The 15,377-nt window shown below is 38.6% G+C and overlaps 2 protein-coding genes across 3 annotated transcripts in view; one reads left to right on the forward strand and one right to left on the reverse strand.

The window, feature by feature from the left end:
- Nucleotides 1-2,599, reverse strand: part of GPATCH2 (G-patch domain containing 2) — a 119,288-nt gene extending 116,689 nt beyond the window's left edge. The window contains exon 1 of the mRNA XM_075749281.1: nucleotides 2,351-2,599. Coding sequence (XP_075605396.1) covers nucleotides 2,351-2,406 — 56 coding nt within the window. The 5' untranslated portion in view covers nucleotides 2,407-2,599. The remainder of the gene's footprint in view (nucleotides 1-2,350) is intronic.
- A 10-nt stretch (nucleotides 2,600-2,609) lies between these two features.
- The window catches only part of SPATA17 (spermatogenesis associated 17), an 88,461-nt gene continuing 75,693 nt past the window's right edge, over nucleotides 2,610-15,377 (forward strand). Inside the window, exons 1-4 of one of the 2 annotated variants that reach the window (XM_075749283.1) lie at nucleotides 2,610-2,807; nucleotides 7,818-7,907; nucleotides 8,678-8,759; nucleotides 15,244-15,294. In XM_075749283.1, the coding sequence (XP_075605398.1) occupies nucleotides 8,691-8,759; nucleotides 15,244-15,294 (120 nt within the window). In that variant the 5' untranslated portion in view covers nucleotides 2,610-2,807; nucleotides 7,818-7,907; nucleotides 8,678-8,690. Of the gene's footprint in view, nucleotides 2,808-2,846; nucleotides 2,940-7,817; nucleotides 7,908-8,677; nucleotides 8,760-15,243; nucleotides 15,295-15,377 lie in introns of those variants that run through there. The other variant, XM_075749282.1, reaches the window with a different exon arrangement.

The raw sequence follows: 15,377 nt of genomic DNA on the forward strand, positions 1-15,377 counted from the left end.
ATTTAACAGTGAGTGTTCAGTATAGAGCAATGGTACACAGTCAGAGAGATGCTGACATGAACTGAATTTAATAAGGCTCTAACACAAATGAATTGGTCAGCCAGAAATGAGATTTGGAGCAATTTATCACGAGGGGTAGCAATTCTTGCAATCCCATTGCTGCCATTTACCGATATGCTTGCCCTTTTCAGAAGTATGACTTCATTAATTAATTGTCAAGGTGGAAAATCACATGAACTGTCATATGATGGTAATGCACTATAGCACCAAAGTCATTATCAAAAGAATCAGAGTGCCCAGTAAGTACTGAAAATGGAAACTATTCCTAAATTGCTACATGTATTCACAATACAAATGAAAAACATTCAGCTTCAGAAGAGCTTTACCACCCAAAGCAAACACTCCTACCTTGTGGCTATTCAGAATCTACCCACTTATTTAGGGTCTTAATTTTTTTAGAAAGCACAAGCTCTTGATTTTCTACAAGTATTAGACATCAAAAAATATTTTCCTGCATTTCACTCAAATGGGTTTCCTTCAACAGACAGCTTCTGAAATAACTTATATATAAGGATAAGAAAAGAGAGTGGCCCTGAGGAGTAGTCAGATTTTTAACAGATCTTCCTTCAGAATTGCTAAACCAATTGTCCCATAGGAAGATTTCAATAATTCTCTCTGTACTGAATTCCTCTGGGTAATATATTTGCACAAGCAAAACCATAACTGTCTGATGACAGTTACAGAAGAATATGCCAGATTCCCACACCTTGTGTTGCTGAACACTCTTTGTAAAGCCTCTGGAACTAAATGACTTTATGGGGACACAAAATAGTAAAATTTAAAGACAAATGACAGGTTAAGTGTATAATGAAAACTGTCTCAGAGTACAAATACAAGTTTGGAATGTTTTAGGTAATGCTTCTACTGAAACAGAAATACTGCCACTAGAGCAGACCTCATTCTCTGAGGTGTTCCGAATGACATCAACAGAGGTAAAGTTACATTTACACCACACAAATTCAGACACCTAGCAACACCAGAAAACTTCTTCCAGCAAATATGTATCACCCGGGCAAATAAAAGCCCTCTTTGAAAGCTTTCTCATTTAGAAAAATGTAAAGAAATCATGTAAACACCACAGGAAAAAGTGGTGGTATCAGCAGAAGTGGAGGTGGAATGGAGTTTCCTGTGGAAGAAAACTAAATGCCAAGTCTTTCTCTTTCTCTTCTTCCCTATTCACAGAAAAGAAACAAAGAAAAACATAAATCTATTTCAGATCTGGGAACTCAACTGGCAAGTGTCTGTATACATAACATAGCCTCAAGTTATCAATATTCAAGAAAAAACACAAACTAAACCCCACCACACTCCCCTCCACTTCCATTAATAAAAGTGAAATGAACTAAAAAAGTTATACACATCAGTTGATACTTAACACAAGATACCTAACATTTCATGAAAGAAATGAAAGGCTTCCCAGCTGGTTGTTTGGGACATCTCATTTCCATCAAGTCTCTCCACTACAAGTATTTATACCTCCATGGCCTATCAACAAAACTCACTTTTCCCTTTTCTACTCCATTACTCAATTTCCCTTTAACAGTTCTACAATAAAAACAACATAGCCTTTGAGGTCACTATGCAAGTAAATGGAATTACATAAAAGGGTAAATCTGTGAACTATATTGCAGCAGAAGTACCCACACTTTCCTTGCTCATTGGCTACAGCTGCACTTGTTGATTCTTAATTTGCAACAAAAAAGCTTCAGAGCAGCAACCAAACCCACCGGCTGTTTCCGCAGCACACACTGCAAAGGGTTTAGGCCTTAGAGGGCCTACCACAATTAGAAAAACCCAAACACACACACAAAAAACCCCTGAATAAGCTTGTGAAAAAAAAAAAAAAAGTTGTGATTTATCGTTTGCTTGCTGTCCTTTTTTAGTAACGAGGGGAAGTTCTTTCCTCCAGCCCACTGCTCGCTTACAAACGCGGCGAGCCCTTGAGACACGCAAGCGGCACCCGCCAAACCTCCAACCCCTCTTCCCCTGGAGGCCTCGGGCAGCGAGGAAACCACCATATCTCCCCAACCCACCTAACCGGCAGCAGCGTGGGGGGCGCAGGCCAGGAGAGGCCTGGCAGCCCGCCGGGCAGCGGGGAAAGCAGGCCGGGGCTGGGGCAGCACTTGCTCCCCCGTTTCCAAGCCCCCCACACGGCGCGGAGACAGTGTTTCCGATTCCCTCCCCCAAATACCGGCACCGCCCCCGCGAGAGGGCAGGGGGCAACGGAGACGCCTCGGGCGACCCCGGCACCCCCCGGTCCCCCCACCGCGCCCCCCGGGCCTGGGCTTACCAGCTCTTTCTCGCCGCCTGAGCTCGGGTCGGGGTAGGTTCAGCGACCCGGAACATGAACCCGGCGCCTCCCCCGGCCGCTCCCCGGGGAGGCTGGCGCCACTTCGCAGAGACTGGGCCGAGGGGAGACGGAGCTGGGGCCGGCAGCAACGCCGGGAACTGGCGAGCGAGGGCCTAGAGGGGAGGACGCGGGCGGCCAGCGCTGCTTCTCAGTCCCCCATGATGAGAGGCCGGAAGCAGCTGCGGCACCGGGAGGAAGTGGGGCGCGACCATCTCGCCTCTTTCCCTCCCTCTCGGGACCGCTGCCCAGGGGCGCCGCGTCCCCTCCAACACTCCTCACCTTGGCCTCGCTTCCGTCCCGATCCAGCTCCGCGGGGCTCCCGCTGCCGCCGGTGCCCTGTCGTTCCCTGCCGGCAGGGCTGCCGTGGGGAGCGCCACCCCCGCGCCCGCGCGGAGTGGTACGGTCCTGTTGCCATGGTGGCGGCGTCGGGAGAGCGGCAAGGAGGGAGGGGGGGAGAGACCATGGCCGCTCTGGCCCGGCTTCAGGCAAGGCTGTCAGGGCTGCGGGAGGAGTATTTCCGTAGGAACAGGTAACCGGGTCGTGCCGGTGGTGGGGCGGGACGCACCTCCTCCTGGCTGGGTTGGGGCTGGCGGGGCGGGCAGCCCCCGGTCTCCCCTGGCAACGAGATGGAGGCACTCCCGCTGAAAACGATTTGGCTTTAAAACCCCTTCCGAGAGCACCCGTCCCCTTCCCCCCGCCCCAAATATTGCCAGAGTGATCTGAGGAGACCTGATGGCAGCAGCCATCCCTTCTTTAAGGGGTCCGTTTATGCACTGACGATAGTGAGTGTCCCGCTCTTCCCCCGCCCCTGCTAATTTTGAGGGAAAAGGAGCCTCTGGCAACTCCGGAGAGGCGCTGGGCCTCGCCAGCTCAGCCCCCTCCCGCCCCGGGAGCCGGCCCTCCCCTCCTTTCTAAATTAGGTTATGCGGCTTGAGTTTCTAGTACCTGAGACATGTTTTGTCTTTTTCTACTAAGTTAAGGAGACGTTTATTCTGCTAAAGATCCAAAATGTCCCACGTAGAGAGCGGTGGGCTGATGGATCGGATCACCTCTTACCTTCTCTTGACCGAGTGGGACGGTTTGTGCTGCTGAGTTTTCTGAACTGCTAAGGTGGTGGTGGCCAACTTTTACCAGATCAAATTTTAGCAAATAAAATGTTTTAAGACCTGTTTTAATTTCTCACAGATTCGTGCTGTAAACCCTTTTATTCAACTGTATTGTTGCTGCTGCTGTATGTGTAATGCTAATACTCAAACAGGAAAAAAACACGTTTAGCATAGTTGTAGGGTGTTTTTTTCTTTACTAATTAATGAATCGTTTGTTTTAGAATCCAATTACAACATCATTAGCATGAACAACGAAGCTCCCGAACATCACTAAAAGTTCAAGTCCTGCCTGCATATAGTGTTGTGTTTTCCTGTTCTTTCCCTGAACTTTAGCTCGTACTCTTGTGGCTGTACACACAGCAGTTCACTAAACGGGCATCAGTTACAGGAGACTGTGCTTGTATTTCTCATATTTCAGGTTAGAAAGAGCAGGCTGAGCCAGACATGGAAATCCATTGGAGGGCAGCATGCTTGATGTTTGGGGATTTGTTTTTTGGCAGAGCTTTCAAAAAATGTTTTGTTTCCATTTTAAGGATAGGTTATAACCCATCAGCTTGTTAAAATTCAGATTTTCAGCTGAGAATTTCAATGAGAGGCTTCAAAGAGTCCAGCGCAGAAACTGAAGGACTGATCAGTAATCTGATCTTTGTTCTTGAGGGTGAAAATCTTGGACTATTTCAACACAGCTGTCAAAATCCTGGAACAAATCAGAATATCTTGTTTAGAGATTTTGGTAGATCCTTACTTAACTTTTAAACTTAACAAATAAGTTTTGGGCATTAATGTGTGTCAAATTTGCAATGGTCTTTGAAGTATGTTTGAAGGATTTGTATTCTGAAGTCAGACAACAGCTCTAATTTCCCTTTCAGAACTATGCTTTATCTACATAATGCAATAGGTCTGTTCAAATTGCCAAATCTGGGATGCTGTGACCACAGGAGTAAGTGTAATCTGTGCATCACAAATAGTTTGAGGGCATTGAGAAAAAAATATGTGATACTGTAAGAAAAGCAGTTACTTTCTTCACCTATCTATCAAGACCTAAAAGCAGAATTCTGCAGAACATCTAGAACACACAGACCCTCCAGAACAGCTTGACTTAAAGCAGCCCTGGCGAAAACTAAGTACTCTTGCTAGCAATTAGTGCTGCAGAGGGAACATAGTAACTGAAATGCCTTAAAGTAAATCCTCAAATTAGAAAACTTTCTTTATCTTTCAAAATGCTATTGCTATTTTACGACTCTACACCTGTTCCGTTAAAGATTAGGGCAGGTTGATGATTGTAATATCTTGCCTGTTGGTTGTGGTTAGACAGGTCTTAATAATATTCTTCTGTTCTTAATAACGTTCCTGTCATGCTTTATGCAGATCAGAGGTATGAGGTCTCCTAAACTGATTCTTTAGGAAATGCACCTTTCTAGGGAAGGACTTGCCCAATGATGGCACAATGCAAAAATACCATAAGCCTGCACCTTGAGAAATACCCTGTCAGTGTAAGCATTAGAATATACAAGATCTGTGCATTCTCCTATTTTAACTGTTAAACAATTTTATCAGGAACCTACTTTTATTTACTGTAACATCTATATGTCAGATGCTGACCTTGAGTATGCCTTTTCAATATTCAGTAAAGTCTTTGAGAAGTATCTGTGACTCTAAAAGCTTGATTCAAACAGTATGACAACTGTGCAATGTGATCAGTAGGGCGGATACCAGCTTGAGCAACTTATACCTCAAACCACTTCTTCTGCTGGCAATGCCAGTTGAAAGTGTTTGTGGAACTATACTGTGAAAAACCCAACTCTGCTGCTGGACTGTTTCAATAAACTTTATGAGTACTTCTGAACTGACTTGGCTAGGCAAGACAGAATGCCAACTAAAAAGCTTAACAGGGAGTAATAGAGGAAAAGGCTTCTGCTCTTCCAGAAGCAGGCTGTTGCCATTGCCAAGTGGATAGGACTGGTTTTGGAGCTGTCACCTCCAACATGGCCAGTCCCACATCCCCTCATTTCCAGGCTGTAATCATGGCTGCCTGTCCAGGGCCAAATCCTTCATACCTTTTTAATCAAAATATTTACCTCTAGGTAAAAGTATTCTGGAGGTGTGTGCTTCCTATGAAGTCTAGGAAGCTACACAAGAAAGGAATAAGGAAGCTCTCTAGCATAAATGCCAGCTTTGATATCAACTTATTTTGTGGTATTAGGTAAAAAAGTCTATTTTTCACAGTTTCCAGGTACCGGACAGGTCTGATGCATGTCAGATGACGATGAAAATTTGTGTCCACTTAGTGTGATTTGAGAGCACATGTTGCACCAGATGATACAAAATGAATGGAGCTAATGCTTCTTGATCTCTGGTACTAAATCTGTGGTTTGTTTTTCAAGAAATATAATGAGGATAATCCTAATTTATCAGATAAAAATTAATCTTGTTGGTGTTTACAGAGGCAATTAATATTGACACAACACTTTGTTAGGAGACCTAACTAGTATCAGCTAGTTAAGAAAACTAACTAATAGTAAGCTAATTATTCTTTTGTGGCAGGCATAACAAAATAAACACTTTGGTAAATATGTTCCTAATAAAAATAGAATAACAAAAACCCAGTGAAAATTAAAATATAATTTTAAGTTCAAAGACTTGACAGCTATTGACATTTTGAAACAAACAAACAAACAAACAAAGTAAATAAAAGCCAGAGGTGATCTTATAGCTAGGTTCTCAGCATTGAAACTCATCATAGTAATGATTTCTTCCTGAACTCTCTTAAAAGTCTCTTCCAGATTAATTTCTTTCTTTAATCTCTTTTAGAGTAATAATTTTCTTTGCATGACTTTTAGCTTTGTCACAAATGTTATTCTCCTAATAGACAGAGTCACAAAAAGAAGGCAAGCAAGGACTATCTCTTGGAATTATTTTCTGACTTTCTGATGAGATCCTTTTACTTATGCTTCTTTCCCACTTGTGCACATGCCTTTTCCTTATACTATGTCATTTGACACAAAACTTTGACAGCTAATAGTTCTTGAAAATCTCCTTGAAGTCATCAATTCTCCACCTACATCTGTCTTGCATCTTCAGCTGCCTCACCAGTATCTCTTTCTAGATAACCTTTCTTCTCATGTAACTTAAAAACAAATTTTTCATCTTTCTCTGTATCCTCCCTTTTTCATTAGTTGCTCTAGCATCTATATTAATCACTGCTGCAACCCTAGCATATTTTCTAATTCTTTTGTTTCCTTTTGTTCCCTCCTTGCCTGTCTGCAACACGTGCCAATATGCTGCCAGTTTCATTTCTACATTATCTCCAAAATCCGTGTCTTTGAATTCCCATTGTGAAAAGTCCTGCCAAGACTCAATAAGCTGTTGCATTGACTACTATAATTCCATGTAAAAGATTCCCATGGTCGTGGCTTTGGAATCTATCCAGTTACTAACACCATTTGTTTCCAATTCCCGACTTCCTTTTAAGCCACACTAAGATTTTGCATCCTGACATTCCAGGCCTTCTAAAGTTTGGAAATTTCCTCATCTAGTTTCTTTCCTATGCCTTCATTATTCTAACTCACAATAGTTTTAACTTACATTTGTATCTCGCTTCCCTTCAATCACCTCTTCTTTTTCATATTCCTCCTCTTTAAATTCCTTTCTAAGAAACTAGCTAAAAGGTCTAAATCCTCTACTTTCACCCTGTAAGATCAGCTTGTATTCATTAAAGAAATCTACAGACAAGGAGCATATCTGTCACCATTATTGATGCTATCACTGTTCAGGTAATAAACAAAATATTTTTTATCAGTCATAAAGGAATGTATTTGAACTATATCTCACCCTTAATATATGCTTATTAATTAAGTTGATATTTTTAATGGTAATATTGACCACAGTTAATTTTTTTAACATTCATGTAGATACACAATTTTATACATAGCTACAGGATTTTTGTTATAATTCAGAACTAACTATCATTAAAGCATTATCCATATATTTCACTTACAACAGAAGAAGCCCATGACATGCTGACATGGATATTCAGTATTGTATAGGAACAAGAAGTACACTCTCCCAAGCCTTACAACATCTACGAGTTGAGATACTCTTTATCTTTGTTATCTTCATAACATGCAACTAATGTATATTATATTTTTCTGCATTGTTATTTAACTATGTAGAATTAAAAAGTGAAAAATCTGGTGAAGAAGATCACAAACTGCAACAGTAAGACATATTTATAAGAATTTTTCTGCTTTGGGACTAAATTACCATGCTGACAAGTATTAATATACTTTTAATATTTTCAGATCTATAGATGAAGACAGAAAAATAGAGTACAAAGCTGCTGTCAAAATCCAGAGCTGGTTTCGAGGATGCCGAGTCCGAGCCTATCTGAGGTAGTATATTAAGCCTATTAATCTGTACTAAATCTAAATTTTTTTTTCCCAAGAATTTCTCATGGTATTACTTGATTTTAATAAAATGGGAGCATCTGGGGAAAAAACCCCACAAAACCAAACAGCTATTCTGCTTTTAAATAGAATTAAATATACACTGTGCCACTGTAAGAAATACTAATTTTTTGATTTTCAGAACTGCATACAATTAAAATGACAATGCTTATTCCATGCTAATAAGCAGCATGGAAGTAATGCATCTTCAGAATAGATACACAGTATTGTTTAACAAATTTTGTCATGACTAGAAAAAAAAAAATAGATGTCCCTCAGACATGCTGTTTGCAGAGACTTTTCTTATCTCTGTGATTGTGGAAGTTTCAGAAAAATTGCCTAGCGAGTGTATGGTAACTGAGCTCTTATAGTACAAAATTGTAAGTTCTATTGCTGGATTTGACCAGGTAATTTTAAAAAATCTTTCTGTACATAATTTTCTCAATTTATAAAACAGAGATCATGTACAATTGTTTTGTTCTGTAAAATGCTATATTGACTTTCATATAAATTTTTTGGAAGCAGTATGGTTGGGCCCTCCTCCGAGGAGACTCTCCCCCATTTTTTATGATCATAAGCCCAATTGGTCAAACTCATATGCTTGAATTTCTGTTTGGATATAATACACTATATATTATTTTTAATATTAGAAAAAAATAAATTTATATCGTAAAGTCTCAAAGCAATCATTATTTTGTTAATGTATTTCATTTTAGATATCTGACCAAAATGGTGATTTTTATACAGAAGTGGTGGCGAGGTTATCGAAGCAGAAGATACTTCAGAAAAATGGTGGAGGTAGAAAATTAGTTTTAAAAAATTTGATTATTTATAGAATACATATGAAGTAATTCATGCACTCATCTTGAAATTAAAAAGCTGAAATTTGATCTTTTATACACACAGACACATACTTTACTATCATGAAAAGCACCATTAATTTCAGTAAGCCTAGTCATAACGGTCAAGTTAAGTCAGTGTTGAAGTGTTTGCAGCTCTATAGTATTAGTCTTCATACCACCAATGAGATCTGCTCATGCAGAAGCCTGCCTGCATGGTGCTAACTGCAGATTGGAGCTTTTCAAGGTGTTTTTTTTTCCTGGTAGAACTTTTAATTCTGAAAATAAAATAAGCCAATGTGCCTACACATTGCTGTTCTACGGTTTAGTGGTTTAAATTTCTTACTTAATGAACCTTGAAGTATTTGAGGTTTTCCCTTAAGACACACAGCAGGTCACAGTCAATCTAATTCCCTTGGTGGACCTGAAGATAGCAAAATTGTATGATAGCACATAAGCTTAGACGTCTGTTAACAGGTTTAGGAGATTAAGAAAAAGCAAGTTTTTAATATGTAGTTTACTTCACTAATTTATCAATTTATGTTAATATTTCACAGCAGTTTTAAACCCATTAGTCATTTATTCTTGATTAATTTTGTTAAATTGTTTTGTTTCAGTCGAAATAGACAAGTCAAGAAAAAGCAAAAATATTGAGCCATAATAACTCATATATTACAGGCTAAAGTCCATACCTCCTACTAAACTATGTTTTCAAGTAGCAGGACTTGTGTGCCTAAAAGCTTGTCTGTTTTTCTCCCAAGTCTATCAGTAATCTAATTAAAGATTTTATCTGTTCCAACTTACCTGGCTTAACTAATAAATTATAAGTCATCCTTTTAGGCTATGGTTTTCAGTCTACCTTCTAAAAGACTGATTTTTGAATACAGGGCAGATAGCTGCATGGTTGGATTGGGTTCTGCTTTAAAAAAAGTTGGACTTCGGTTGAGTACTGTCCCTGAGTTTAGGGAAGGTTTGTTTAATCTAGAAAAGCTTCTGTAGAAGAGGAGACACATGATAATGTATGTTAAAATTTGTCAACGAAAAGAAAGGATCCATTTAGCTACCGGGAAAAGGGAAGGAAGAAATCAAATTCATGTGAAACGTTGACATATACTGCCAAAAGATGTTGTGGAACTCCCCCTCCTGCAAGTTTTTAAGAGGAAATTAGACAAGCGCTTATCATTGGTAGCTTACATATGCTTCAGGCAATGTTTTAGGTAAAGTCATCTCATGACGTCCCCCCAAGTTCTACATTTTTTCACAGTTAAAACATTGTAGAGTGGTAAAATTCATTTCAGAAACAAGGCGATGTATGTGTTTCTGTGCTTTTCATGAGAATAAGAACCATGTCAATTTTTGGCATCTGATCATTAGGTCTTTAAGAGGGCTTGAGGAGGACAAAGGTCTGATGGTGGCCATTTTACATATTTTTCAATCCTGCCAAATTATAAGGAGCTATCTTTTGGCTGCTCCATGTTCAAATGCTAATTTCTTTGTTGATAGTAATCGGTTTCCTATTTTAAATGAATGATGTCACTTCAGAGACTTATTTTTATATATACACATTGTAAAACCAGCAGTGTCCAGATAAGATACGAAAAGAATACATCACCACTGTGCCTATCATTCATTGCACTGTTCTGAGTGGTTCCGCGTAGCTGAAATAGCAAGATAATTCTTCCCAGAGAGCCAACTGCAATGGCATTTGGAATTGGTGCCCAGTGAGAAGCAGTGGGCACAAACTGAAATACAGGAACTTCCACTCCAAGACAGGAAAGAACTTTTTTTACTCTGAGGGTGATCAGATACTGGGATGGGTTGCCCACAGAGTACAAGCTGTGCTTGTGGAGTCTCCATCCTTGGAGATACTCAAAACCCAACTGAACGAGGCCCTGTGCAACTTGCTCTAATTGACCCTGCTTTAAGCAATGGTTTGGAGCTCCAGAGGTCCCTGCCAACCTCAGTTGTTCTACCCATCAGTGAAACTGGAGGTCTTTTACCTCATCTCTTTTTTACTTCTTTCTTCTTTTGCCTTCTCTGCTTAAAAAAACCACTCTGACAGTTACATTTTAAGATAAAGAGTCTTTCAAATGAGCACAGATTTCTTTTAATAAGCAAGCTGAGATAGCTAGCATCATATAACCCCCTTAGCTTTCCATTCTTGAAATATATTTCTGAAAATAATAATAAAAAAGACTTTAACCAGTAGAGCCTGGTTCATATGTAGTTCTTCAAATAGACATAACTGACAAGCCCTTGCCAAATCTGAGGTCTGTGGAATAATGTAGGGTGAAAGATTGTGCAAGCCCACATATAATACACACATTCTAAATCAGACCATGAACTCATCCAGTTTTTGGATACCAGTACTTATCAAATATTAGTCAGGGCTCTAGAGAAACAGAATCTCATCAGCAAGCTTATGAATTGTACAGCAATCAGCATAGAAACCACCTTTTTTTCCTCAAATGCTTCATTTTGTGCTTGCTGTCTCTCTGATTGGAGAGGACTAAATAGAACAGCCTGATTGGAAGCTAACCTGAAAGCTACACAAGTAGCAGACAAAAAGGCACCTTTTTCTCCCTTTAGACCACTATATTCAGTATTGTATGTTTTGGTGTGGACTTAAATATGAAGTTCAAGTTCATTCCCTATATTCATTGTTACACTATCTTTACTTGATCAATGGCTGAATTTGGAATATTTTAAAAAGAAACAAAAATCTTCTCAGCAGCTTAACACAACTTTTAAGTTAAGGGATCAGTTAATGCTTGCATTGAACTCTTGCAAATGTTGTGATGACTCCTGATTATGAAACACAATGATACATTTAATGTGATAGTTCCTTAAATACAAAAAAAATTGGTCACTTTAAAATTTGTCCGCTGATAATGATTGGATTGGTATCTGCTGCCAGCAAACAAGGCAAAGCATATGCACAAAATACCCATGATTACTTGATAATAAATCATTTTAATGATTATATTCAAAATTGTGAAATGTGAGTGGTACTGATGCGGAAAATAACAAAGGCTGAGGCTCATCATATTGCCTGTCCATATGTGCATCACTACTAGCATTTCATTTGTTACTCTTCTAGTGCTTCTTCCTTTGATTGTTAAAATACATTAAGTTAAAAAAAACCCCACTATTGATGGTGTTTATACGACTAAAGTTATGTGCCTTTCTATATTCCCAATATAGGTGCTTTAGTATAAAGCTTTGTTTCCTAATAATAATCTCAAGCTAAAATTAAGAACTACACTCCTATCGTTTTCTTAATAACTTAGTTACATTGGTTGTACTGGATTCTGAAAGTCTTGCATGAACTGCAGGACAGTATTAATTTTAAAACCAGGCAAACACGAGCACATGAATGAAACACATCACTGTTTCTTTTTACGGTATTTCTCAGTCAAGAAATCACTTGTTAAGCAAAGGGAATTGTAACATTTCATTGTTAAGAGAAGTTGACATGCACCATGGCCATATTTTGAGGTCACTTTTGAAGGAGATACAGTTGAAAAAAGTCAATATTTTACGTGATGTAGTTTAGCTTCAACTCAGTAAGCAGTTTTAAATAGTCCCAGTCCAATAAGAATTAGGCAAATGCCTATTTGCTCTAAAAAAAAAAAAAGTGCTTGTTCCCAACTTAGACCATGTGATGGTTCCTTCTCTCAATCTACTCTCAGTCAAATTTCTGGTTCTCCTTTGAATTTGTCACTTTCTATTAACTGTTTAAAGAAAAAGAAAACACCAATCAGGATCAGATCACATTTGTAGGTGATCCCCAAAGATGTTTTTAGGAGAAACAACATTTTATACACAAAGGGTTTCAAATATATTTTGGAATTGTAGACTTAAACTAGTAAGGAGACCTGTATATTAACATCAGAGACAGATACAAAGACTTCATGGTTCAGAAGTGGAGGTGTTGCATGTCTGTGAGATGGCAAGATAATTCTTCCCAGAGAGTCGTCATTGCAGCGTCACCTTGGAAGTGGCACCCTGTGAAAGAATGAGAGGCAATGCAATGGGCACAAGCTGAAATGCAGGAAATTCCACTTAAGCATAAGAAAGGAGTCTTCTGGACAAGAAGGCCCCAGTTCAGGAAAGAACCTTTTGTTTACTAGAAAAGCACATAAATCTTAACTTGGTTTGAAGCACTAAATTATGGCTATGCTTTTGTGAACAGGGATGAACACATTCTCCATCACTTGTAATAGCAGAATTAGTACATATTATTCTAATCAGGATTAGAAAACAGAGAGCAAATCCATTTGCTAAAGGACCTAGATGGTGACACAGGCTTTGACTTTTGGCGCAAGAAGAAGGTTGTAAGACAGTTATAGGAGCAATTCTGCATTTGGCCGACTTGTGATTTAGAACAACATTGAGTAAAAGCAGGAATGTGTCATTTCCTTTTTATTGTGAGTGATCTTGTTAAGTAGTGGTAGGATAAGGCCTGGATTTCTCACACCTAAGTGAGCTATGCAAGTTAGGACCCTAGTTGCCATTGACTGTCTGTAAATAATAGTCAGAGATGCAACTGCAGAGTTCTTCAATAATTTGCCAAGCTCAGAGGGAAAGTGGTCCCACTATCATTCAGTATTGATGATATAAAGAACATAACGATGTTAGGTCTCCAACTTAGGTTCTTCAGTGAAATGGCGTGCCTTCAGACCTAAGCGCTCACAGCCTTCAAATATGAGAAGAATAAACAAGAAGGTGTGAGATTGTTTAGTTTAATCATTGATGGACAGAAATCTGATGATCATTTTTAAGCTTAGAACTTTCCATTAAAAATGTACTTTATCTATTTGGTGGTGCGGCAACTCTTACATGCCCTTCCAAAGAAAGAAAAGATGAACTGCAAAGCAAAATTGTATCAATTTAATCAAACAGTTTAGGAATATACTTAGACCTGACAACCATTATTTCATTCCAATATCAGCTATCTACAGTTAATATCACTCAGAAAACATTTATGGAGACAAAAGGGGAGATAGAGTCCACTATTCATTCTAATTCATACCTTTGGGGTGATGATTCCCTCAAAAACATATATATATATCTATGTATGTATAGGTGTGTGTTTGTATGCATCTACACATATACATGAAACTTTTTTGAAACAGTCCTGCATTTTTCTTTCATATAAGAAACATCTTTTCTACTGTTTCTATTATTAGTAGATTGGTATGATATTAAAGTGAGCATCTAAAATGCACCTTAATTAAACTGCAGGAATTATGCCTTGCTTAATGTAATGAAGAAAGAGAATTTAAAATGAAGTAGCATCATTGTGTTCATTTGTAAATAACATATTGCAGCCAACTGTTTCTTAATTGCCCAGACTGTTGATAAATAATCCAGTCCTGCTGCTCTCCACAGACAATTTGCTTTGGATCAGACTAGGCAATTCAAATAACACTAATTACAGTGAAACCCTTTTATAGTGAATTCCTGTTTGCCATGGGGGAGAAAATCACTATATCAGGGGAAAGCACTTTTGCCTTTGATTTGTGTCTAAAACATGAGAAACACATAAAAGCTGCATGTTGTGCTAAATAAAGGACATACTCTTGCATTCAAAGTACTTATATTTTACTTTTTATGATACAATTGTGAATTATGTTCATTTTGCATTTGTAATTAGAGGGCGGAACAGATGTGAAAGCTTAGTTTAAAGTGATGTATCCATTAAAATAACCTATGCTGCCAAGTGATTGCTTAGTATAATAGGGGATTCGTTCACTATGAGACGAATTCTACTTTATTGGAAGGAAACCAGGACTTCAGGAAATGTTTTCTATATCAGGGGATTCACTATAACATGGTATCATTGTATTTATGATTTTATGATGTTAAAATGAATATTAAATGAAACAAAATTCCCAAGGATTACTCGGGAGGCAGCTAAGTACATAACATTTAGTACAGATGGTTGGAAGGCACAATTTTGCTCCATCACTGCATCCGTATCCTTGAACGATTTCGACTGAAGACAGCATTTCTTTGAATTTTTCATTAAACCAGGCGTCTTGAAATATGAATTCCTTTTATGTTTCTGTGAGTTTTGGCTAAAAGAACCCCAGTGAATAAATCATACAATACTACGTGTCACCAGCACTTGTGAATATTTCTGCTTTGTTATTCTACTCTCAGTAGAGCACCATTGATTATCAAACTCAGCGGAGAGCATTTTATGATCATATATCTCCATTAGCTCCTAGTTTGACTACCATAGATTTTTCTGGTTAAGCCTGCATTATGTATTAGGAAGCCTATCTCTTCAATACAAAGTTTGATTTTATTCTCTCTAAGCCTAGAACTCTTATTATGTATTATGTATAAAGATTCTTATCTTTTATATGTAAAAATAGGAGCACTGTCTTTGTGTAACTGAAATATATGCCATCTTTTTTTTCCTTGATTCACAGACAGCATATTTTATTATGAAGATGAATTTCTACAATGAAATGGCTGTCAGGGTAAATATTTCTTCACTTGTTAAACAAATGAAAAGTCAATTGTGCTCCGAATTTGCTTTTAATAAAATGAGCAAACCAGAATA

This window comes from Balearica regulorum, chromosome 3 (genome assembly GCF_011004875.1).
Source record: "Balearica regulorum gibbericeps isolate bBalReg1 chromosome 3, bBalReg1.pri, whole genome shotgun sequence".
In the NCBI taxonomy this organism is placed as follows: domain Eukaryota; kingdom Metazoa; phylum Chordata; class Aves; order Gruiformes; family Gruidae; genus Balearica; species Balearica regulorum.